Source organism: Sceloporus undulatus, chromosome 7 (genome assembly GCF_019175285.1).
Source record: "Sceloporus undulatus isolate JIND9_A2432 ecotype Alabama chromosome 7, SceUnd_v1.1, whole genome shotgun sequence".
Classification (NCBI taxonomy): domain Eukaryota; kingdom Metazoa; phylum Chordata; class Lepidosauria; order Squamata; family Phrynosomatidae; genus Sceloporus; species Sceloporus undulatus.
The window spans coordinates 48304873-48331604 of record NC_056528.1 but is presented as its reverse complement, the minus strand read 5'-3'; the positions used below and the strand labels follow the sequence as shown (position 1 = coordinate 48331604).

The 26732-nt window shown below is 40.0% G+C and overlaps 1 protein-coding gene across 12 annotated transcripts in view; it reads left to right on the top strand.

The window, feature by feature from the left end:
- The window catches only part of ACSL4 (acyl-CoA synthetase long chain family member 4), a 35126-nt gene that overhangs the window by 731 nt on the left and 7663 nt on the right, over positions 1-26732 (top strand). Inside the window, exons 1-9 of one of the 12 annotated variants that reach the window (XM_042479241.1) lie at positions 3295-3481; positions 17913-17989; positions 21545-22029; positions 22447-22624; positions 23020-23129; positions 23752-23890; positions 24791-24941; positions 25366-25489; positions 26000-26071. In XM_042479241.1, the coding sequence (XP_042335175.1) occupies positions 21679-22029; positions 22447-22624; positions 23020-23129; positions 23752-23890; positions 24791-24941; positions 25366-25489; positions 26000-26071 (1125 nt within the window). In that variant the 5' untranslated portion in view covers positions 3295-3481; positions 17913-17989; positions 21545-21678. Of the gene's footprint in view, positions 1-3294; positions 3556-15653; positions 15767-17912; positions 17990-21544; positions 22030-22446; positions 22625-23019; positions 23130-23751; positions 23891-24790; positions 24942-25365; positions 25490-25999; positions 26072-26732 lie in introns of those variants that run through there. The other 11 variants (XM_042479243.1, XM_042479246.1, XM_042479245.1 and 8 more) reach the window with 11 other exon arrangements.

Sequence of the window (26732 nt, the reverse complement as noted above, 5' to 3'; positions counted from 1 at the left end):
ATGATGATAATAAGAAGACTCTTAACAAGCTACATGTCCCAGATAATAATAAGCCCCTGGCAAACTGCAGTCCCCAGCATCCTCCATAGGAATAATAAGCCTCCGATGATGATGATGATGATCATGATGATAAGCCTCTGCTAAACTACACATCCCATAAGAGCTGTTTGACGGCGGAAGACGCTGCCTTGGAGATTTTGGTGGCGTCTCCTCCTTTGGAGGTTTTTAAACAGAGGCTGGATGGCCATCTGTCAATGGGATGCTTTGATTGTGAGTTCCTGCATGGCAGAATGGGGTTGGCCTGGATCAGGGCCCTTGGGGTCCCTTCCAATGAGATGGCACCAGCCGCCTCGCCACTCAAGTCAAAAGGCAAAGCCAGCCAAGTCTTCAAGGGAGACAATCCCATAAGCGTTTCTCCGCATCCCTGCCAAAATAAACAGGGACGTGTATAACTAACCGTTTGCCTCCCTGTCATTACACCCAAATAGGTAGCCTGAGGCGGTCGCCTCACTCCATGGCAGAGACGGCCCTGCGGCGACGCTCCTCCTTCTCCAGAAAAGCAGCACTTTTATCACATCCTACAGCTCTCTCTGGTCCTAAACGCACTGCAAAAATAATCCAGTTTGAGACTGCTTTCACTGCCAGCGCTCAATGCTACGGAATTGAGGGATTTACAGTTTTGTGGGATATGTAGCCAGAGAGCTCTGGTGCCACAACAAACTCCAAACCCCACTGCTCCAAAGCATGGAGCCTCGGCGGTTAAAGAGGTGCCAAAGTGGATTATTTCTACAGTGCGGACGCAGCCTGTGAGACCTTTTCAGTGCAGTCGTCTTTTCCAGTGGGTCACATTGGTCTCATGATATGCCCAGACTATGACAGCCTGGTTTAGTCATCTGGGTTTCCAGTGAGAATTCAGACCTGATTTGGTAAAAAGGCATACATTTGTGTTTCTTTTAGCAACAAATTCCCCAAAGATTGTGGGGGAGAAATAATAGCTGCCTCACATTTTCCAGTCTGACTACAACTGTTTCAACAGAGCTTTGGATTTTAGATACTTAAAAGACTTTAAAAGGACTTGTCAATAAATCCCACTGTGTTCGGTAGCGCTTAGTTCCATGTAAATATATGTAGCATAGCATCTTCCATTAACTGAACCATGTTAGGGACCAAACATTGCAATCCTAAAGCATTCACCGTTGAGCCGACATTCTTCAATTGTAGCGAGGAAGGCAGCCGAAAAGGTGCGTCACCCTCCCACTTTTTTGATAGTGATCTTGCTGAGAAACAGTCAGATATACTATCCCTGAGGGGATGGGCTCATCTGCTTCTTTGTGTTGTGTTGCAACCAAAAGGATGGTATGGTGGGTGGCTGAGAGGTTGTCATAGGGATTTCCAATAGTGCAAACACTTAAACCCAGAGTATATATTACTGATGCTGAGGAAAGAGCTGCGGCTGCTGTGCTCTCTTGCTCCCTTTGTATATTTTTTCGGCTTTGGTTGGTCTTATTTTATGTTGCATATTGTCATAAGCCACTTCACCTAAGTCTGTGCATGAAGTAAGACCCATTGGTGGTTGTATATATAGACTTCACAACTGGGAGCATTGAAGACAGTAAGGTTGCGCCTCTGTATCCATGGATTTTTTAATTCATGGATTCAACCATCTGTGGCTTGAAAATATTTTAAAATAATATAAATTCCCAAAGCAAGCCTTGTTTTTGCCCTTGTATATCAGGGGCACCATTTGACTATGCCATTGTATCTAGTGGGGACTTGAGCATCCACCGATTCTGGCTTCCATTGAGGTTTCCTGAAACCAAACCCTAGCAGATGCCAAGGGCCCATTGTACTAACACCCAATAGATATGCAAAACACTATAAGGTACTATAGAAATACAGCCAATTTGCTTATGTTTTGATATGGATATGAAAAGGGAAAACAAATATAAGAGACATTCAAAATAGTAGCATTGTACTTCGTATTCAAATGATTTACGTATGTGGAAAAGTATAATCTTCCTTTCTCTCCTTGAGAGAGAAGTGGTTCCTGATAAGACAGCTTTTTTCCATGTGATCATATCTCTGTGTGGAGTTTCATTTCTCGAAAATGCGTGATTGTGATACCGTCGTTTTACAAAGCTGTGTGTTCACAGACTCAGAGAGAAAACAAAGATGCGCAGTAATGTTAGGAAAGGAAGAAATGTGGAAAGAGAGAGAGGAGCTGGGTGTCTATGCTTTTCTGCTGAAGGACCAAAAAGAATACATCTGTACCCATAGTCCAGTGATTCCCAAACTTTGTTCCTCCAGGTGTTTTGGACTTCAACACCCAGAAGCCCCAGCCAGCTTGGCCAACAGTCAGGAAATTTGGAAGACGAGGTCCAAAACATCTGGAGGACCAAAGTTTGGGAACCACTGACATGATCCAAGGGTACCCCTCCAGATGTTGGAACGCAGCTCCCATAGTCTTAAGCAGTTGAGCCAGTGAGGAATATTGGGAATTGCAGTCTATCAACATCTGGAAAGCACCACTTTGCCACAAGTTTGGTTGGGGACTTTACAACATTATTTTAAGAAAGCATATGCCTGCTCATCTGACTTTGCGATGCAAATGTCTAGATGCAATAGTGAGACGGATTGTTTCAAGATTCCCAGGTATCCTTAGCATAGTTAGGTGACTATATACTATCCAGGGTAACATGTTAACTAAAATTTCCTCGTCAGTTTACGGTCATCTCTAAAACAGCAACAAATAAATACACTTTGTACGTGAAATTGAGTGGGACGGTTCTACAATGGGAGGTGGACTTTTGACTTGGAAAACATTTTGCATTTTGCATTCACTTGTGCCTCAGGTGTTAGATGAAGCATGCAAAGCAGGTGGCATATTGCAGCCTACCTTTTCATCACCATTATCACTCCGGTGTTGCAATTCTTACGTTTCCCTCTTTCATTCTCCTCCCTGAGTGCTTTGTTAATTCTAGTAACTTATTGCATTGCCAGATGTTTCAACGTTGTTTGTTTTTTGAGGCAGGGGCGCTGCATTTGCTGGTCTGTGAAGTGCCTTAAATAGTTACACTGGTGATTACAAGCCTTTCTCTGTGAACCGAACTGGCCTGGGTCCAACTGGGGCATCTCCTTCCCTGTAGCTGAATGGGAAATGAGCGCTGCTTTGTGATTCTTGCTCTGAATCAGTAGCATCTTTCTGGATCCAGACCAGATGGCTGCCTCAGGTCCTTAATGCTCAGCAGCACAATCTCCTCCTTCTCACGCCCCCTTATACTAGACGCAGCTCCGGAGGCTGGGCTTCTCATGTGGCCTGATGCTGATGTAACAAGCCGCCAAAAAAAGAAGAAGGGAAAAAAACCCAATAGGGAAATGTGATTCACTGCTTAGCAGCATTCAAGGTTGCGTATTTCATCCTGCTCTTACAGATAAGAATGGACACTAAAGCCAAGTGAAAGAGCGTTCGCTTCCTCTTGAGGTAAAAGATAACCAGCTCCATTTTGTTCTCCTAGAAGCCGATTGCTTCATGTGGCTTTTCTCGATCTGATAAAAGTAAGCTGTTTTGAATTCTTCACTAGATGCAACACCTCTTCGAAAAGTAGTCCTTGGCAATGAGGCATCGATTAGCCGGTTGGTAAATGCAGGATTGTTACCTGAGAATTGCACGATGGTATAATATTCGAATGCTTCTTTTATTGCTGAAGAACATAATGTTCTGTTTTCTAATCTGCCACTTTAGTGAATGTTTTGCTGTCTGTATTTTTTCAAAGAGCATCGTTCAATATGAGCATTTGGGTACAAGGAATTAAGATTTGCCATGTTTCATAGTATTTATTCTTGTTGTTGTGTGCTTTCAAGTTGTTTCCGGCTTACAGCAACCCTAAGGTGAACCTATCCTGGGGTTTTCTTGGCATGTTTCTTCAGAGAGGGTTTGCCATCATCATCCTCTTAGTTTCATAGTATAGAGACGACCTAAAAAAAATTAGGGGTGCCTTCTGATATGCTTCGGCCAGAGAGTAATAGTGCCAACTTCACAGATGGATTTTATATTTTCAGAAATGCCTTTCCTTTTGCCTTTCTTTCTCTCATTGTTCCTAGAGGTCACTCCATACAAAACCTAACGGTGCCACATCCTCATTTGGATGTTTGTGGATCCCTTCTCCTCCATTCCATGTCAAGATGTTATGCAGCCACTTTATCATAAGGTCAGGATGTCTTTTCTGTCCCATTTTGCTTTTGCTGTCCTTGTTCCCAGGAGTCACTCCAGGTGAGACTTAAAAATTAAAGCCTCATTTGGATGGGTGCAGACCCCTCCTCCTCTGTTCCATCCGACGATCATGGAGACACCTTGACGTCAACATCAGGTCAGGCTTTTCCCCATCTCCTCCCTCCCTTTGGCTTCATAAAGAAATCTGGAGATTTTGCACACCATTTTGGTGCCCATTTTGCTTTCTGTAATCAAGATATCATCTAATACAAATCTTGGATTCTTTTCCCCTGATGCCCAGTGCCATTATCTTTGCTTATTCATTAGTGTGGCACACATACTATCCTCATTTGGCAAGTTTTAGGGAGCAACATTGGCATTTCTGCTTAACAGGGCGCTTCATGATTTCTATCTCACTTTCTCTTTTGTATTTCAATAAGTAAATTGAGCCTCCTGAATTAAATCGGCAGATATTTGCTCCTGGTCAAAGCTTTGTATGTTTGTGTGTTTCTCTATGTGTTCTGATAGGAGGAACAAACAAAACAACTGTTGGTTTTATTTGGAAATTCAGTTTTACCGATTAAAATACCAGTAAATCTATTCTTGCTGAACTCTCAGTAAAAAGCCAAATTAGGTCCTGTGCTGATTCAGGCTCTGCAAGCCAATATAGTCTGGGTGAAGAAAGGATTTAATATGTTTTGGAGAGAAGTTTAATACTCCTAACTCCTAATTAAATGTTAAAGAACACTTTCATTGAAAGCAATGACTTGTATAAAATGGCATGTTATATGGACCGGTCATCTGTCTCTCCTGAGATCTAAGCAACAAACATTAAAACAAAGACCTGTTAATTTATAAAACAGTGGAAGTTGCTCAGTGCTAGAGATGGTGATCCCTTTTATTGTAGGGTATCCATATAGGTAAACTGGCTAATAATGTAGCCTTGTGCATGTTTGCTGCCAGGTATGACCCACTGTCTTCAGTAAGGGTTATCATAAGGTACAGGATTACAGAATAAATTCAGGAAAAAGAAATGTATTCTAATAAAATATTAACACTTGCAATCAGTTTGCATAGGATAATCTAGAACAGTGACATTTAAAACAGCTAGTGCAAATTGCAAGGGCATCAAACGCTCTTTTTGCAGGAAAACCAGCAGGACATACTGTTTATTTTTGAGAAAACCATCCACTTGAATGATTGAAGTTTCCATGACTTGTGTCGTTTTGTTTCGTTTTCAGATTTTGTTTCTGATTTGGTTGGCCTTTCATAGGAAGGAAATTTCTGAGTATAGAAGTAGTAATAGATTCACAACACACCATGCAATATCATAATTTATACTGAAATGGGAGAGATGATTCCCTCTCCCCATGAATAACCATAAGTGTTTTGTTACTGTTTCCTGGAAGAGTTGGGATGACTAATTGATCCTTCTGCTTTTCTCAGGGACATGCTGATCCAGAAACATACAGTCACCTGAATGTCCTCTGCCCAGATTGTTCTCACTTTGTTTTGTGTCCTAGACTGAAATTATGAAAGGAAAGATTTGGCAGACCCTTGTTCTGAGACCGTTAAACAGTCCAAATTCAGCTACATACATTGCTGAAGAAAGGAAGGTTGTCTTTGAGCTCCAGTGTATACTATCTTTGGGATAGTATAAGAATATTTTACGTATTGAAATACATTGGGGAAAGTGCATGACTTAAGAGCTTTACAGGGTTTTCATTTGCTTTTAAGGATCCATGTAGGCATGGCTCTGTCATTCCAGTTATTAGGGTTGGAATCCTAATTTAGGTGAGAGTAATATTTATTTAACTCGGGTTAATTTACAGGAGTTTGTATGTATGAGTTCCAGTTTGCTCTGCCACATTTTTATACTCTGATAAAAAGCAAACAGATCACTCCATTTGTGGCTTCAAGTCACCTGTCAACTTATGGCAACCCATGTCTTTTATAGGGTTCTCTTAGGCGAGGGATTTGCCAGTTCCTTCCTCTGGTATATAGCCTGAAGGCCTTGGTATTCCTTGGTGGTTCCCCATCCAACCACTAACCAGGGCTGGCCCTGCATAGTTTTCATGATCAGACAAGATCTGGTGCCTTCAGGTTATTTAAGCACATGCTCCACATACTTACTTTGTTTTAGTGGAAAGGAAATGTTTTCTTCTTTGAAACCTTTCACTGACCAGCAATTGAACCATTTCAAGATTTTTATCTTGCAGTCAAGATAAATTATTCCAAGGTGTTCTGCTAGATATGTTCATAGGTTTGCTTTTTATATTGTTCAAAAGCCAGTATGCTCTTTTCCATTTGCTATTCTGTAGTTCCCAGTAACTATATACCTTAATGGCATGCGATCCCATCTAGTCCTGGAAGCTAAGCAGGGTCAGCTCTGGTTAGTATTTGAATGGGAAACTGCCAATGAATACCAGGTGCTGTAGGATATCTGTCCGAGGAAGAAAGTGACAAAGCTATGTCTGAGTATCCCTTGCCTAAGAAAACCCCCTGAAATTCTTGGAGGTTGCCATAAGCTGACTGGCGATCTGAAGGTACATACAAACATACAAAGTAGATTTTGTGGGCCTGTATGCTGTGCAAGTAGCATACGGTAAACCAACATGGGACAGTATGAAAATGCAACTAAGGGGTGGGTAGCAAACATACAGCCTTTCAGCACTGAACATGAGACAGCGCAAGCAGAGCAAAGGGACTTTGTAGATAACTGGAACCATGGTAAATGAATCCGCATTAAACACGGTCTTACTGTATATGGACACAGGTAGTCTTTCAAGTAAACCTGTAACAAACTACATTAGGCTTTAAAGGCCAATAACAGTGTTTCAAATGCACCCAGAAACCAATATGAAGCCAGTTGTTGCTGTTGGGCCTTCGATTATTTATTATTTATTTTATCTCTGATTTATGGTCATTTTTGACTTATGGCGACCTACGGTTGGTATAAAACCAAGGGGTAAATTGGTAAAATTTATTGGTAAAATGATGTGTGTATTTTAAAAGGAAACAGGAGAGCAACAAGAATACCAACTTTGTATGTTACACTGAACTTGAACTAAGTGGTTCAGAGAGACTTTCTGAGCAGTGATGATACTTGGGGGCTAAATTTCTGTTAAGCATTATATGTGGTGCTTTTAAATAAAGTTGGTGTTCAGATGAGAGGTAGAAATAATATAATTTAAGTTGTTGTTCTTGTGTTTTAAAGGAGGAGATTCCATCTCCATCACCATTCAGGATCTATTACTCCTTTCCATCTAAATACAAAGGAGGCTATCTAATTCTAAAGCAGCAGCTTGTGTCACAAATGGACTGGGTGAGGATATACAAATTGAAGCATGAACCAGGAAAGGCAAATACCCCTAACCAGTTTAAAAGCAGATCGGATAATAGATATACGACTTACGGAGGATGAGATTACATTCCCCCTGGAAGCTAACAGCAACAAAAGACAGGTTTGCCTAGAATGGCCACCTTTTCTTTTTCAATGTTGACAGTGGCTATGGTCCTTTTTTCCTCCTCTGCTTTGTTATTAGCTTCAGTAAGATTTCCTGAGGCATCAGGCGTTTGGTGCTAAAAAGGCATCAAGTTCATTAACTATATCATTATATGTATATAACTCAGGCATGGGGCTCTTCCATATGTTTTTTGGTTATGACTCCCATCAGCCCTAGCCAGCATGATTTGATATTTAGGGCTGATGGGAGTTGTAGTCCTACATCTGGAGGGTCATAACGCTCCTAGCCACAGATGCTGGCGAAACCTCAGGAATCAACTCTTCTAGAACATGGCCACATAGCCCAAAAACCCCACAAAAACCTCCCAGCCTTGTTGTCCTTCAGCTTTTAGACCAGCCTTTCCTTAGCCATTGTGTGCAGCACAGTTGTGTGGGTGTTTAGTCTGCATTTTGTGCTATTCCAAGGGAAGTCAGAAATTGCCTCTCCAGTGCAACTGTAGACATGATCCTTATCCTTGCTCTGGCTCCATAGTTTGAAGACTTATTTTGTCCTAGCATTAAAACAATAGAAGCTTTTATCTCCACCTCCTAGTTCAAGCTGGTTTGTAGGCAAATTGTGGCTTGCAAAGGTGAGTTATGGATATCTTCCTGCAAGGCTGACTTTGGTTCTTAGGGGCAGGATCTCTAGTAAAAATGTCATCACTTCTGCATTTTGGAATGTGTACGTCTTTCCATGGGTTCAGTTGCACCGACACCTAAATATGGAACAATCTGGTAGTTTTGGATCCCTATGGTAATAGTCGGTGTATAACAATAACTTTCCAGTTGCATAGGAAACCTATGCAAATACCAAAATAGGTGAAGGTGTCTGCTTGCAGCCCACCTTTTAAAGAGCAAAAGAAACTAACCAATGCTGTTTTTAAAAACCCTTGTATTTTATATAACAGGTAGCTTTTGAAACTCCTCTCCATTTTGAAGCCATCATTAGCTATGTTTGAGCACTGCTTGGGAAGAACAGCCCTGAACAGTTTTCACACTTATTTGTATTCTGGGTGCAGTTTATAAAATAAATGCACACTGTTCACTTGAACATCACTTTGAAGTGATTTGTTACAGATAATTAGCTATTTGTAATTGGTTCCTTTTCCCAGTGACAAATGTATCGCTTTAGTATATTAGGTCAGTAGGGAGAAGTTCACCTTCTTTGTAGTGTGAATGTTTTAAATGTTACTTTTATAGCTAAGGTGTGCAAGCTCAGTAAATGGAGGAGGGATATTGCATGGTTCAAGTGCTGGCTGATGCTGGGCCTTGTGCAGCTTCCCCACACTCCCTCGGTCGCCTTCCTTAGAGGCTGGATGGAGATCTGTCAGTGGGGATGCTTTGATTGAGATTTCCTGCATGGCAGGATTCTGTTCTGTAAAGTAGACAGGAGAATGTGTTTAGTACCATAAGCCAGTGCCTTATAGCCTTTACAGAAGGCCCTCCACATTCGCTAGGGTTAGGGATACAGGACCCTTTGAAAGTAGGAAATCTCCTGGTCCTCCAGTGCAACTCGACGGTCAACATCTGCCAGAGGTTGATCACTGAATCATCCTGGAGGACCTACAGATGCCTAGAGAAGTGTTTTCTCTAGGAACGTCTAGGTTCTCCCGCACAACTCTACGGTCAGCTTCCAGCAGAATTGCGTTGGAGGACCTAGAGATTCCTAGAGAGGAACATATTGCTCAAATCCATGAATAATCAAAGCCGCAAATGTGGAGGGCTGACTGTCCATTTTTTCAAAAGTAGCATTAGAAAATCTATCTTTAATAACGTTTGAGAAGTGAGGAACCATTTTTAAAAATTAACTATAACAGCAGCTAAATATTTGGGGGGCCCTGGAGTTATAGCTGGTTTTTAAAATGGTTCACCTTCCAAATTCTGCACTCGAATTGTTTGCTACATAGATGTATATTCTTATTATTCTTTAGAATAATAGAATTCTTTAAAACTGACGTCATCAAGCTACCATCTGTGCAAACTATATACTTAATAAATAAAGCTAAGATTGTGTATATTCTTAACAAATAAGGGTTAATTAATGTAAAAATGGAACGGTGATGTAATTGGGATGAACAGTGACCTAAACCCTTTTCATTTATGGAAACTTTCTTCTGTCTTAGCCTACATAATGTGGTTATTGGATCATCACTTTTTGGGGTTGTGTACAGCTGTGGTCACATCTTTTAAAAGTTAATTTGCTTACTCATTTCCTTCGTCGGAAAGTTTATTACAGGACATAGCCGATAAGTTCGTGAGCTTTTCCTACAGGAAGTACCTTGTTGCGGAACAAGTAGTTACTGCTGCTTTCTAATATTTGCTAAGCCTCACTTGAGGTGAACAGAAGCATGTTTTTCTGTAGGTTGCTGGCATTCTCCTCTGTTTTTACCATTGCTAATGATTTTACAGCATTTCCATTTCAAGTTATATTGTAGATCCACAGGTAAGGCTCCCCTTGTGTAACTTATCTTGAATATTTCCTTGTAATAAGCACTGTTCAGGGGTTATCATGCCTTCTTCAACATGGGAGCAAGGGAGTATGGCAAACAATGAGCCGGAAGAGATGTTTCTCGTTGCATGGAGGCTCCATTTACAGGAAAAACCTTCTCTGTAAGTTCATCGCTTCCCACACAACGAGAGGAATTACAAGAGAGAGGTTGGGCTACCAGGTACTCCATTCTCTCATGTTGAAGAAAGCATGGTGAGTAATGCCAGAACAGGACTGTAGTCATTTTGAAAGAGACAAGTAGTTACCTGCCAGAAAATGTGGTTTGTTTTGACCCTCAGTGCTTTAGCTTTAAGGAGGAGAAAAAGATCTTGAGGGGGATGTAAGGGAAATCGTGCCCCGCACCAGCCATTTGCCAGCCATACCATCCACTGACACTGTTAGCCAAGCGGTAGAACAAGAAAACTAGATATTCTGATCCATGAGAAAAGAAAAATCCACAGTTACTTTTATCAAAACGAATCAAAAGGCCACAGAGATCTGCCAACGTTTAAGATCACCAGAACTCTTCAGGAGGGTTATACAAAAAGCAGTTGATGTGGGAAGAAATGATAGATTATAGAACTGCATCTTGTTCTTAAGCAACCTTCTCACATAAGTAAAAGTTTCACATATAGAACATGTTTTGGTTGTAATTTTTGACAAGGAATTTTTAGCCAAGAATGAGTAGTAGAAATAAAGAAAGAATCAGAACGTACTGCACACTTATAATGTTCTTAGTGAGTTGAAAAACATTTTTCTTTTGGTTTATTCCTTATTAAATCTGTTGTTATTGCAGGTCGGGGGAAAACCAAAAGGGAAAACATCCTGACCCAGTCCTATCAGTTGACAAATACCACAAATACCTCTATGGTACACCAGTTGCTGCAGGCACCCAAATTTTCAGCAATATTTGTATGATATACAAAAGCACAAATGGCCAGTCTTTCTTAGTTTTCTGCGTGAGGGTGAACACATGGATTATCTGCAGAAAATCCATAATTAAAGGAGAAATTAAAGCATAATTAAAGGAGAAACACTGGTTACATGATTCTTCCTATAGTAACAGAAGTAATGATTGGCTTTGTATTGACTGCTCTTGTCTCATATTTGTTCTGTAGGATTAGGTAAATGGATAAAGCACCAGACACTTGACAAGAGTGAGAATTTTAGGAAGGAGTTTGTATTTTCTGTTTTAAAATAACAGTGGAGGAAGAGAAGCATTAAAATACTGTTGTCTAGTGCAGTGGTTCCCAAACTTTGGTCCTCCAGCTGTTTTGTACTTCGGTACCCAGAAGCCCCAGTCAGCTTGGCCAGCAGTTAGGGATTTTGGGAACTGAAGTCCAAAAGATCTGGAGGACCAAAGTTTGAGAATCTCTGGTCTAGTGGTAAATTTTCCAAGATCCCTCTATACTGCTTTCTACCCAGAAGGTTCTTTTCTATTTGTGTTGTTGGCAAAGGAGCTCACAGCTGAATATATCTCTAATGCCTACAAGGTTCTGTTTGTAGAAGGCCTTCCGTGTGACCATTTAAAAATATATATCCTGAGCGGAGCAGCACATCCACAGTCTGTATTAAGTTCTCAGTTAACATGGTTCTCCTACATTTCTTAAATGTTCACTTCAAATCTCAATTAGAGCTTGACTACATTTTATGTGCATGTTAGCAAGCACTAAAGCTAGATATAAGGACTCCTTTTAAAAAGTACAGGTACTTCATACCAGTCATCCAAATGGTTGGTTTTCACATAACCTTCAAAATCTTTTGGCTCTTAACTTTTAAAATAGAGGATATGCTTTTGCTTTACAGTATGTCGGATCTTTCACCTCTCTATAGAAACTAAATATGATAGTAGCGGACAATATAGTGGTCCCTCCACATTCACTGGGTTTATGGGTGAAGGACCCCCATGAATGTGGGAAAATCTCAAATTAAAAAAAACACTATTCTTTGTACCTAAGAGAAAACCTCAAGTCCCTGTATCGGGGAAAAGGTGGGATAGAGGAAAGTAATAATAATAATAATAACAACAACAACAACAACAACAACTCTGCTTTATACATTATAGCATGACCTGTTGTACCATGATTTGTGCTGCCACAGTGTCTTCTTAGTGAGCATAGTACAGTGCGCCCGCATCATACGCAGGTGCGCTTATACCAAATCAGTGATAAATCTTTTTGAATTCAGTGAGGCTTACTTCTGAGTAGCGATGCGCAGGATCAGGCTGCAAGTATATTGTCTGTTTCTAGTTTTGTGGTAGTGTATTGGTTTTCTCCCCAAGTATCTAAATAGGCACATTTAAATAGATTTTATCCTGAAAATTTAATATGGGTTCAAAGTGATGAACTTAATTACTAACTTAAACAAATGTGATATCCTTGATTAGCTGCACATAATGTAGTTTTTATACAAGAAACAGTAAGCATTTTTGCTTCAAACAAGAGTCCTTATTTAAGTCTCTTGAGCTTGAACTAATTGCAATGTCTGGCAGTGTTCTGGAGAATAATGAATTCTGTAGATGGAATGTTGTGCTAATTTGTGGCTTGCATTCATAAATCGTGACTAACTTTTAGGTGCTGGATATTTATGTTAAAGGCCAGCACAATGATCTTATAGTGTTGTCTGAAAACTTAAAAGATACAAAGCTTGTGTGAATCATGTCATTTTAGATGTAAAACCTTGAACTCAGCTCTTTCTGGGTAGAGTCTATGCTGCGCTTTCCCTAGAAAGCAATTGGGACATTGCAGAATGTTAACAACCATCCACTGGTTATTTTCCAGGTTGTTTTGACATCTTGCATAAATCTAATCTGTAAAATTATTAGTGAATCTCTACAAAGTTTCTATGCTTTGGCATGGTTTACAGATAACAGTAAATCATAGTGTAGTTCTGTTTTTTGTGTGGTGCCCTTGACATGGCTAGAAGAAGAAGGTCATGACCATTTTCTTTTGGTAACATGGTATCCCGGTTTAGCACGACATCCAAATTAAAGGTAGTGGTTTAAAACAAGCTGGCCATTTACTAAGAAGGCCAGCATTGAAAACATGGGTTATGAAGCTTGCTGCTTGTTGAACTGATGAGAGATTATTTTAGGTCACAACGGCACCTTAATAGGTAACGGCAGGTCAGATTCGGTGAAATTTAATAACAACAAACTCTTCCTTCCAATTCTGTGGAAAGAGATGAGAGAAGTGCATGAACCCAAGGCTTTCCTGCGGCTACTTCCTCCTTGTACACATAATGTTAAATTGAATCCAAATCGGGCCTTTTGTCTCTTAGAAGCGATTTGCCCTGGCACATCTCAGATTCTCGTATGAATATTGTTTTATCACTAAAACCTATAATGCACACATGATGTATATTTTCTAAGCAATACCTTTGGTGTTTTTTTTAATGTTTCTGTTCTTTCTGTAATGTGAAGCCTTGTAATTTCAGCAGCTGTAGATGTATTTGGGAAGGACAATCATCTGTCTTGGAGCCTGACCCCATGTACTGTAGTTGACATTCCCCTTGACCATTTGTGGCTATCCTTCTTGGGCTTTGCCCCATTTGCAGACTAGGGACCAGTATGGGTTGCAGGCAGCTGTGATTTAGATCAGTTACTCAAAATGGTGGTCCCTGCGCTGGGGGTAGTCTTTCAAGAGTTTCCAAGAAAGAAAAGAAAGAGTAAGTAAGTTGTAAGCAGCGGGTACAAATATGATACTAATCCCTGGTGCTTTGGGAAAAAGTAATCACTGGTCTCCCATATCCGATAAGCCTGAGAAACACTAGCATAGAGGGCATGATTAGATATCCACCATCACCACACACACATGTTAGTGGCTTGTGCAAACAATGTCCACATTCTACACTAAATTCATACTGTTTAAACAACTGTTCCTTCTTCGTTTAGCTTCAGTTTTTCCAAGATGCAAATACATCCCTGCCTTTAGAGCTATTGAGCTAGACTGAGCAGAGGATTATTTTCTTTTTCTTCTTTTAAAAATTGAGTTCTGGTTCCCATGCAAATAAAGAAGAAGGTGCAGTTTCTTTACATCTTTTTAATGAGCAGATTCTCCTGAGGCTTCCTTCCTAACATCTTAACCAGAGAGTATCTTTGGACAGGGGCCAGTTCCATATGGCTCCTAGTAAAACTTCCCACTCCTACTTTATCAACTCCCGATTTTCCCCCCGTAATCCAGCTACTCTTTATATGTTAGATTACATTCATGAAAACACTATGAAATGCAGAGTCAATGATGTGGGTTTTGGTGACGCTCGCCAACTTCCCTCGCAGCCCTTTCCGTAAAAGAGGGCCATTAAAAGCACACATATCCCACTCGATTTGCTTTGTACAAGGGGGAAAGTGAGGTGACGGCTGGCCGGGATGATCATTAGTCAGTCTGAAATATTACAGTTTACAGCATTGTAAAAACACGCACCGATGACTCGGAAGACCTTGACGGAAAAAACCTGGTATAATTAAGTGGACGTTTCTTACAAACATCTTCTTGCCTTGAAAATCCCCCTCTTTCATAACTTTGGTCTATTTGTTGAGATTTCTTTTGAGAACTCAACAAAGTGTTGCCTTCGCTGCCAGAATAATCATCCGAAGCAAGCGTATGGGAGAGATGGCTCAACAGCTTCAGTAGGGCAGACCCCATTAATCCTATCTGCCCTATGACCTTTATTTGTTCCCTGTTTATGTAGGAACCATTTGGGCTTCGGTAGGATGTCCTGTAATGGATTTGGTGCCTATACAGAGACAGAATTGTTCTTAATTCATTTGTGTTTTTTAATTATACTGGGCCCCTCACATTCAATGGGTTTAGGGGTGCAGGATCCCTGGGAAAGTGGAAAAACCACAAGTCAAATACCCAAGTTTTTTTTCACCTGAGAGAACACCTCTCTAGAAATCAACGTATGGCGACCCCATGAATCTCATAGGGTTTTCTTAGGCAAGGAATCCTCAAAGGTGGTTTTGCCAATTCCTTCCTCTGAAATACAGCCTACAGCACCTAGTATTTGTTGGTAGTCTCCCACCCAAGTATTAACAAAGGCTAACCCTGCTTTTTGCTTCCAAAATCAGACAGGATCTGATGCCTTCAAGTATTTGGGTAAAAATGTGCTGAACCTTCACCAAAAAAGACAACACCGAAGGGGCTATGCAGGTTTGTCTTTAAGAGCTCAGGTTTTCCTGTTTGTACCCCGAACAGCTGTGCTGCATAATGCCTGTTCTAAAATGGCTCACTTTTCCTACCTATCTACTTCCACATTTGGAGGGGCTCTGGTTCTTGAAGCGCCTTTAAAAACAGCTGTTCTGATGTAGAAACGCACTTGACCGCAGACAGAATGTTTTTGAGAAAGAGTTAGCTGGACAAAGGTTAGCCAAGTCTGACCTTTCAAAAACATCAGCATTGCCCTGTCAACTCTGAATCATTTCCCCAGAAGTTGGTGTAATAAACCATAAAAGGGTTTTCTTCTTCTTAAATTCTTCTTGTGGAAGTAGGCGTGCGGTATTTGCTCTTATAAGTTGTCTAATGCTTATACAGACTTACACCGTGATCCTGGAAGGCTTTAGCTGGTGAGTAGTTGTGTGTAGTTTGGCTTCAGTGTACAAACTCTTCTTTTAGGCAATGCTTCGGTACTTTTAAGTGCTCTGAGCTTATCCTGTAGTAATATCCAGGTTTGTATAGATGTAGAATAATACTAATACATACAGCAGATGTATAAAATTTCAAACCCTATTTTTCCTACATTTAAGAAACATTTTTAATGGATGTATCTGTTGCTGGTCAGCTAGTATTCAACTGATTTCATGGAGAACAGATGAATGGTCAATGCCTTTCCAAAATACCCTCTTGTCTTAATATTGTAATGAATCATTTTTAATTTAATTTTACATTACATTACTGTGAATTTTTATTTTATATTACATTACATTACTGGAAAGAGGTGGTCTTGTTTTTCCACTTGTGGAAATGGTCTCTTAAAAATGAATGATACTGTAACATGAGGGCCTTCCATTGTGCGAAGACCCATGAACTATTTTGAATACTGAATGAACTCAGTTGTCTAAGCTAGACAACTGGAAATTTAATAAGGTTCTGATAAATGGTAAAGTAAATTAAGTTAAAGAAAAATCAGAAAGCAAAAAGAAACCCAGTGGTAGGTCTTTGATTATTTAGAAGCCGAGACGTGTGTAAATTCAAACATAACATCTTCTGTGTCCATTTTCTCCTTCATTTCACTCCTGCTTTCCATTCATTCTTCCCCTGCACTCACTGAATCATTCTCTCTCTCCCAATGTACACACTCAGCATATATATAAATCATACTTCATTCATCTACATGTACATGCCTGGACACCTTTTACATGTCACTGCCACTCAAACAAAAGGTACATGCACATTCACACTGTTGACTAATGTCGCAACAGGGATGCCTGCGTTCTTCTCTGCTGAATCCTTCTTCCCTCCCAGCACATCTTTCCCTGTGCTTTATGTCACACATATCCTAACACTCCTGAACAGACCAGATATCCAAAAACATCTCAGTAGCTAAACTGGCCTTGTCACTCTCTTCTCTTAAAAACATTCTGCCATCAGTTGTTGTTGTTGTATACCTTCTTGACTTATGAAGGACTGAGGTGACTCTGTCGTGGGGTTTTCTTGTCAAGATTTGTTCAGAGGTCACTCAGTGGGTTTCCATGGCTGAGCGGGGATTCAAAACCTGATCTCCTGGAGTCCTAGCCCAACACTCAAACCACTACGTTACTCTGGTTATCTCCAATTGATCTCAGTAGCACTTACTCCTACGAAGCTTTCCATAAGATTGAAGCCTGCCCTAAATCATTGTCTGTGTATGTATATGCCTTCAAGTCACCTGTCGACTTATGGTGACCCTGTGCATTTCATAGGGTTTTCTTAGGCAAGGAATACTCAGAGGTGGTTTTGCCAGTTCCTTCCTCTGAAATATAGTCTTCAGCACCTGCTATCCGATGGCCGTCTCCCATCCAAGTACTGACCCTGCTTAGCTTCCAAACTCAGACGGGGTCTGGCACCTTTAGGATATTTTATAGGGCATTAAATGTGTTGTCGTATTTCAGATTTTATTGCAGTTTTGTCAGCTATACTTTGCCCTTGATGTATGACCTATTCTGTACATTTGTTGGCCGTCTTAAAGAGCAGAGTTGCCATTCATTTTCTCAGTCAGTGAGTTGGGAAATGGGCATTTTATATATAGCAGTAAAAAGGCTGTATAATTGCATATGCAAAGGGAAAGTTTTTCATTTCTAATTGTAAAACTGAAAGATGACTATTCTTCAGTGATGGCAGATATGGTATAACTGGTTTTTGTATTACTGTTGGACAGTCCTCTGGCGTCATACTATTTCTGATGGTATGCTTTTCATCTGTTTATAAATAGGTTTAATTAAAAATCTATACAAAGTTCTTGGTGATTGAACATTTTGAAAACATTTGGGTTTTGTCCCAATAGTGGATGCCACAAATTTTCTGTGAGCTCTGTTTTCCTGTTTACTTGTTGTGGTATTTATGTAATTAATTAATGTATAACCCACTTTTCACCCAACAAGGGACACATTGCGCCTTTACCAAGTTATACATGCACACAAACAATTCTGTTGGTAAGCAAAATGTTAATGATGTAAAGTAGCAATATAATTGTTCACAGTTACTAACTTCCAGAAACCTGTTTCTTTATCCTAGACTCATCCGAAGTCTTGAGTCCTCACCTTCTTGTGGATTGAATTAATTCTGAAAATCACATTTCTGTTGGATATATTGTAAGTATGTGTGTTTAATTTGCTAATACATAGCTTTTCCCCCTCCCTTATTATGAGTTTCATTAGACCAGAGGTAGGTAATCTATGGGCCTACACGATTTGGACTCCAGTGCCCTTCTGACTGAATAGTGGTGAGGGATAATAGTGAATCAACAGTTGGAGAGCCACAAGTTTTCCATCCTGATTTAAAGCTTCTGCATTTGTAAAGTATAGGTGGTGTCCATTCTAAAAGCAAGTTTAAGTTCTTTAGTGAGTAAAATCCTAATTAGAAATACATCCTAACATGTAGTCTAGCTCTTTCTTCCCGTCCACTTTAGGAGAAAGCAGTTGGTACTGTAGAAGCAATGGGTGGAGTGGGTTGCTACCCGTTGCTTCTATGTCCCACAGCTCTCTCCCCACAAGTTCTAAATCGATGTTTGTGAGCCCATCTGATGAGCTACAGCTGGGAAGGGTTAAGGAGTACCACAACAACAGGGGAAGCATGTACGCACCATTTCTCCTGCCCAAATCTGCTTTCCTTGAAGCAGCTTTTCTCTTGAAGAGCAGGAAATTAAAAAGCAACTTCAGATGCACACATTTCTGTACAATGTATAATTACGGTATATACTCAACTTTAAGTCGTCCTCATGTATAAGTCCAGGGCAGGTTTGCAGGCCCAAATTATGGATTTCAATGTGACCTGTGGATAGGCTGAGGATAAAACATAGGGGCATGAAACAAGGGATCCAAAGGATGAAGCAAAGGAAAACTGCCAAAGAACTTACAAAATCCAGGCAGGCATAACTGTTTGTGTTCGGCCTAAAGACTGGATGGGTGAGAGAATAGAGGAAGGTCAGTGCTTCAGGACAGATTATACTCTTGCCTTTTATCAGGGGATGATTACTTTTTAAAGTAAGTGTGGTATTTACATTGACTCAGGTTTTTTTAAATCAACTTATGACCTAAATGTCTAGACTTATACATGAGTATATACAACAGGTCCCAGACTGTTGTACTTGTTGTTGTTGTGTGCCTTCAGGTCATTTCCATTTTAAGGCAGCCCTTTTACAGGTTTTTTTTCTTCAGAGAGGGTTTGCCTATGTCTCCCTCTGAGACTGAGAAAAGTTGACTTGCCCAAGGGCAACCAGTAGGTTTCCATAGCCAAGCGGGGATTTGAACCCTGGTCTCCAAAGTTAGAGTCCAATGCTCAAACCACTACAACACATTGACTCAAGTCGCCATACTACTGCTTGCTTTTGCTTCTCGTGAAACATTTAGTACTGTCTTCCAGATTTGTTATTGCACCAGCATTACTCACTGGAGCTCCAATTGCAGTATTAACATTTCTGCCTGTTATGTTTGTGGTTTATGTGTAACTTACGTCTGCTGGAGTGTTGAATGAACTGGATTTCTTTTTAGATTATAATAGTATTTAAGGACATAATGCCACTTGCATGCAAGGATTGGGACTTCTTTTTAGCACAAACCCTTTCTCACAAATCCTTTTGGGACCTATCAAGAAACTTTATTGATCAACCATGATAGCACCAACTATTTCAGAACAGGAGTCAGTATGCGAACATGCCGTTGGGGCAAAAAAATACCCAACTATATTAGGCCAAAATTGCCATTCCATCCTGCTGTTAGGAGTTAGTCATGCCAGTCTTTCAGAAGAATTCCAAAAGCAACAACAGTGTAATATCCTTTTATTAGGAACAACGGAAATGTCACAAAATAGCAAGCTTTGACGTTCTGGGCAAGCTGTTCACTAAAACAAATATAAAACTGAAGTTGGGGGCAGAGGATAGAGAAATGAAGTATAGGAATTCTTACATAATTCTATATTAGAGTCAGTCATGCTTCAGGTTTACAAAATTTCTCCCATCTTAATCGATTGCTGTCCCTTTCCCCATCCTCCCCTGTTTCTCCTACCCTTTTGTGAGTGTGTTACTGAACATATAGTTTGACCAAAAGAGTTCTGGAGAACATGGCTGCATCCACACGGCAGAAATAATCTGGTTCGACACCTCTTTTAACTTAATGTCAAATAATCAGAAATTTATTGTACTGCCTGATATAATTAACTAGCTGCCGCTGTGCCTTAAAGGTTTGTGCTAAAAATGGGATTATCATATGATTAAGTAATGTGTGATGCAAATCTTTAAGTACAGACAGGCACATCAATAAATTATAATCTATTTTTAACCACTGCATGCTTCGTCCTGATGAATTGAAATTAATACACATTATTTTTAATACTTGGGTGTGGATGTCTGTAGTCTCAGTTATTCTTAGCCTCAGGAGAATTCCCTAGCCTTTTGTCTCCTATGCATTGTGGTCAATCCCCCCTTTATAATAATCCCTCCCGCCTAGCAAAAATACCCCCATTAAATGTTTCTCTCCCCCTTTTCAGCAATATTTCAATACAACTTCATAATTTTCCAGTGCTTCCAGGGAACAGAGCTTGGAAACTTACTTCTAAAACCAATGGAGCTCAAGCATCATCCTATCACTACTCAGTTAATGGTGGCTTCAGCATGTCATTATATTAATTTGTCCTAAAAGTAGATTTCCAAGCTCTGCTGGTGAGGAAAATTTGGGGGAGAAAACCCTCTACTGAAATTGATTTAATTTTGTCTAGTCAGCATCCATTGTCCCGCTCTTCCTTCATCCTCTTCCTTTAAGATCTCTACTTGGAAAATCGTCCCCTTCTTCCCATGCGTCACTATCAGATCCAAGCGTGCAACAATTGAGGCTGACCTAATCAGTCTCGATTTTGTTTTAGCAGCAAAGTCTCTGATAAAAAAGGTTCAAGAATTAGCCATGTTTTCAGAAGGGAACTGTGAAATAACCCCCTGAACAAAAGGCGTTCCTTCCACATGAGAAGGCGTGAAGCATGTCTGTTGGAATGCTTTCCTAACACAACAGTATCTCTGTATGCTTATCCTTGGATAAGGTAAAGTCCTTGCTTTTGTCAGGTTGATTAGTAGGCCATCATGAAGTTAAACAAAATCTATCAGAAAATTTTGCAATAGCTGTTGCAACAGGGTGGCATTTTGACCTGCTGAGGAATCTGAAAGTAAGCACATCAAGTTCATAAACAAGGAATCGCTGTAGTTTCCAAAAGGCATAAACAGCACTGGTCAGTCTTTCCTAGCTCTTGCATAAATATTTAAAGAAAAGGATTTGGACGCTTGGACCTCTGACCTCAGTGATGCAATGCTTAGATTACTTAACGGTATTAAAAGCCGTATTAAAAGCATCACAATTTGAGGATAGCATATGTCTCAAGATCTCTAAAACATTTGACTTAGGAGTGGGGAAGAGGCTTGAAACAAATATTTACTTCCTCTTTGGTCTATTTAAAATCAGTTTTAGTATGAATCAGTGTGAAACCAGTTCTTTCAACCTCCAATACCTAGCTGCATTTTGAGATGAAACCAATGAAGGACCGATGCTAACAAACTGTTACTAATGTTTTCCTTTGCTTGCTGATTTCCTGTGATCTTCAACCACTTCTGCTGCTGGCTTCGAAATGTTTCTAACATCTCTGTGATTACTCTAAAACGGCACCAGCTAAGCCTTGATTTTGCTTTTGTCTACTGCTGCTACTGCTTCCGGTTTGGCTTGAGAAAACTAAGACTGTTGGAATCCTTAAAAACCAGGAGAGAGATAACAGACTGTAAAAGGAAAAGAGAAAGCTATCCATTATGAATCTTAAGCTAAGACTACGCATCCTTCTCTTGCTCCCTGTGTATTTCTTGATAAATGTGTACAGTACCCTTGTATTCATACCATGGTATTTTCTTACCAATGCAAAGAAGAAAAAAGCTATGGCAAAGCGTTTAAAAGCTAAGCCTGTCTTGGACAAGCCTGGAAGCCCGTATCGATCCATTTCACATATTGAGTCATTAGCCACTATAGACTTCCCCGGAGCAGACACGCTGGACAAGTTGTTTGACCATGCGGTGGCAAAGTTCGGGAAGAAGGATTGTCTTGGAACTAGAGAGATCTTGAGTGAAGAGAACGAAATGCAGCCCAATGGGAAAGTATTTAAAAAGGTAATGACATCTGTGAATGCTGAAACATCATGAATTGGGCTGGGATGGGTGGGTGAAAAATCCGACTTTTGCATATCTGACTTTCCAGTGAGCCAGGGTCATTCATAAAGAGAGCATTGAACGTTTCTTTCACAATGGGAATATTTAAATGCTAATCTCAGATATTGTTATCCAATCTATATTACTTTGTCATGTAAGAATGGGGAAAAGAATTAAACTTTTAATGAGATGCTGCTTCCATCATTTGCATTTATCTGAAGAAATGCACTATATATGGTAATTGTCTTTCTATGGCAATACTGGTTTTCTTAAAGATGTTTAAAATTTAGATAGCTAGGTGTTCTTGTTTTTAGTCATTCTTGCTCTTATGTTTATGCATACATTTCTTTACCAAGCACATTTTTCACCTCTGTTCAGCTGATCCTAGGAAACTACCGGTGGCTAAACTATGAAGAAATTAATCAGAAACTGAACCACTTTGGAAGTGGTCTTGCTGCACTTGGGTTAAAGCCAAAGAGCACGGTTGCTATATTCTGTGAAACTCGAGCTGAATGGATGATTGCAGCACAAACATGTTTCCGATACAACTTTCCTCGTGAGTATTGATGCTGTATTTTGCGTGTATAAGCTTTTAGAAAACTAAATCTGTTATCTCAGGCATGTGGGATATCCCTTTCTTCTCCTCTGCTTAGGTTTCTCCAAGTTACAAGGAAGTTCAAGAGCTAATGCTTCTGATTGCTTATTGGTGACAGTCTTACTTAAAGTTCGAATATATAAAAGATGAAAACAATGATAATTCACAACAACCATTAGCAATGTGACTAGTAACAGCCCCCCCCCCTCTCTCTCTCTCTCTCACACACACATATGAGCTTTTCATATACATACATCTGAAACATGAAACAATCCTGTAGCATACAATCATATGCAGGTACAAAAGATTTGATTTTATTCCTTAAGGTATGGTATCTTCTTCTTTTTGTTAAACAGTTGTTACATTATATGCAACCCTTGGAGAAGAAGCAGTGACTTATGGACTGAATGAATCTGGAGCATCATATCTCATCACTAGTGTAGACCTTTTGGAAGGCAAACTTAAGGTATGTTCTGCTCTGATTCCTTCATTTAGTAAATTCAGTAGTGATGTTGCTGTCTCTCTGGGTTGAGTTGCTTGGAAACAGTGGGAAAAACCCAAGAGTGCCCAATACAATAGTAATTTCACATGTGGGAAACCAGTCCACCAGAAATAGTTGAGACTTTGGAAACCTGCAGGCATGTGCATTTTGCAGTGGGTCTACAATGTAGTATCTTAGGTAATCTGTGAAGTTTTTAATAAATCAGCTTTTATAAAAACTCTTTAAAATTCCTAGGAAACGTACCACAAGGAGCACCTTTCCTACCAACTGTTATTTCTGTGCCATGCATGGAAGAGCAAAACACAAAAGAAAAGCATGCTTCCTAGACACTCTATATTTTGTTTAAAAAGAAATCAAACACAAATTTATCCCGAGGATTGCCATAGCTCTAATATGAACCCAGGTGTAAGATCTTTCCAGTTGAAAGGATGATAGATGGCCCTGAATAGGTGGACTAGACTATGATTAGCCGTCCTGAGCTTATATTTGGGAGAGGGCAAGAAATGCATGCAAATAACTGGGCTTTGTGTGGAAAACCTGTGCTGTCACCTGGTTATTAATCTCTAAACAACTTCTTGTTCATCAGAATGTATTGTCAGAGATCCCTAGCCTCAGACATATTGTTTATGTGGATAAGAAGACTATCAACACATCAGACTATCCCAAAAGACTGGAGATTCATAGCATGCAAGCAGTTGAAGAACTGGGAGCCAAACCAGAAAACTGTAAGTAGATGAGCTGAGGAGCTAGTACGTTTGTTTAAGATGATACCATTTTTTTCCTGTATAGTAATCAAATTTTAAATATATTTTAATGAACAGTACTTTTATAATGCTGTCATTGTGAAAAACATAGGCCTTTTCCTCGGCGTGGCAGAGCAATCATGATTCTTTGCTTTGACTTCAGTTGTCAGGGTCACTCAATTTTTGATGATACTGTATTTTCTCTGGTGGTAGAGTAGCTTAAATCTTGCTTCATAACTATCTACTTCTCCATTTATATTGAATTTGCATGCTTTAAAAAAAGGCAAAGTGAGGAAAGAAACAGTGAAAGAGCTGTGTCCGCTTCCCCCTGTGACCTTTAGGTTTAGGTACACCAGCTCTAAGCTGATGATCTTCAGAGTCCGCTTGAAGCCTCTGTATGAGAGACAACAGGTGCCTAGTGATCCAGTTTAACTACTGATGGGGGAGAACCCTATCTTTCTTCCATAGGCAAAGCCATGAATAAGGCACTGCTCCACAGGAGTATGTATAATCATCATGTCACATAGGACATGCTACCCATTCTGTTCACTGAGAGAGCTCTGAGAGGATGTACCCAGTTCTAGGGCTGGGTAGTAGGCAGAAGACACTGGGGCTTTCACAACCCATCCTCCCCCTTTTCTCCCTGGAGAATGAAAACAAAGGCTCTGCTCCCATCATCATCTCCTTGGTAGGTTGAGGTAGTTTTCCATCGTCGTTGCAGAGAAACACAGAGTGCAAGAGTAGCTCTGTCTTATTTTGTCAGAGAGAAAAAAAGTAATCACTTGCTTTTTGCCCAAGATTGGTTCCCAGTATAAAAAAATGTTTCCCGTGGTATTTTGATTTGTGACCTTCTCTCTTTTCTTTTTCATTTAATCTTTTTAGTAAACATCCCTCCAAGTCGACCTGGTCCTACAGACATGGCCTTAGTCATGTATACAAGTGGCTCCACTGGGAGGCCTAAGGGAGTGATGATGATGCATAAAAATTTAATAGCTGGAATGACAGGACAATGTGAACGAATACCTGGACTGGGGTAAGAATTCCCTGTTTGTTAGAAATGTACAGCTGGGCGTCTGTATCCATGGATTCCTTATCCACGGATTCAGTCATCCACAGTTTGAATGTGTGTGTGTGTGTATGTGTAAACCTTGATTTTGCCACTTTATATAAGGAACACCATTTTGCTATGGGTGCATCTCACTTAATCAGGTGAGTGTATGAAAAACTGTTCTGGGGAAGTGGGAAAACAGAACCAAACTTGAAAAAACTGACCTAGACGCATCTTTTCCTTGCAGACATGATTTTGAATAATCAGCCTGATTGTGTTTTGGAGAATTTGGATCCAAATTTAGGTGGAAAAACATTTAGAAAATTAATCATTCTGCTTGCTAATTTAGAGCAAAATCCTGAGAGATTCTGCTTGCTATTTATTGAAGCCCATACTATTTCTCCCTTAGGCCCAAAGACACATACATTGGCTACTTGCCCCTGGCTCATGTATTAGAAATGACAGCAGAGATTTCCTGTATTACTTATGGCTGTCGGATTGGATACTCCTCTCCACTCACGTTGTCAGACCAGGTAAGAGTATACTTGAAGCTGTCTTCTTAACTGTTACTCAAAAAGGAAATACTTCTGTATTCAGTTAATATCATGAACCTCTCTCTTAAAGTGATAAGCAACCCTAGCATTGTCATGGTGAAATACCCAGGAATAACATGTACGTGAAAGTATAAGGGAAGTTGCATTTTAATAGGAACTCCTATAGCATTACTCTGTGACTAAGCTAGCTTTCTGACTGATGTGATCAGTAGTCCACTTTAGGATTTTCTTTGCAAGAAAGTTGCAAAAATGGTACCATCCCACACCAGTTTGGCAAGCCTATGTAATGACTGTACTTAACAGGATATCTTACACAGGCACACCTTCAGATGCTAACCCTGAGGCATTATAATATTTTGATATGCAATAAATCACAAGTCATTTCACTCATTCACTGAATAACTTCAGCTTGCAAATGCTAAGTGATTCTCACAGTTCTCATGAAGGGAAGGGAATTTAAACTAGGATTGTCATTTTTCTTTCTTGCAGTCAAGTAAAATTAAAAAGGGAAGCAAAGGAGACTGTACTGTTCTGAAACCCACACTGATGGCAGCTGTGCCTGTAAGTATGAGTAGAGTTGTGTGTGGCTAAGTAAATACTTTATCTCCCATATAATTTACTCCTAGTACCTTCAGCCAGTATAGTAATTATTTTATATTGGTATTAAAAAGAGCAGTAACATATTTTCCTAAATCAACATATCAGATAGCACTGATATTTCAGTGTCATTGAAGGCCTATTCAGACCTACATTTCAATGTCATTGGCCTATTCAAGCACTTGGTAAGTGTGTTGAATAAACACATGAAGGAGGAAAGTGTTTCTCCTTGCCCTCTTCCTACAGAAAGCAACTGTCAGATGAGGAGACCGTCCACTCTCTGTGATTTTGAATTATGACCTTCCAGTGTTCCAGATTGCAAAGAGAGACTCAACAGATAGTGGAGGCTCTCCACTTCAAAAAATTTCCCTCTGTGTGTAGAGGAAAACCAGCAATGATGACAGAGAAGGGCAGACTAAGTGTTCTCTCATGTGTCTTCACGATACATACAGAACACTTGAATATGGAGATACTCTAGAAATGCACAGCCTTGATCTAGAAGACTCGATGCTTGAGTACAGTTAACCCAAGACAACTGGAGGGAGGGGGGTATGCTTTCTGAAAAGAAAAGAAGTAAACATCAGTTGCACAATCAGTTACAGACCTTGATGGGTTTTTTCCCTTT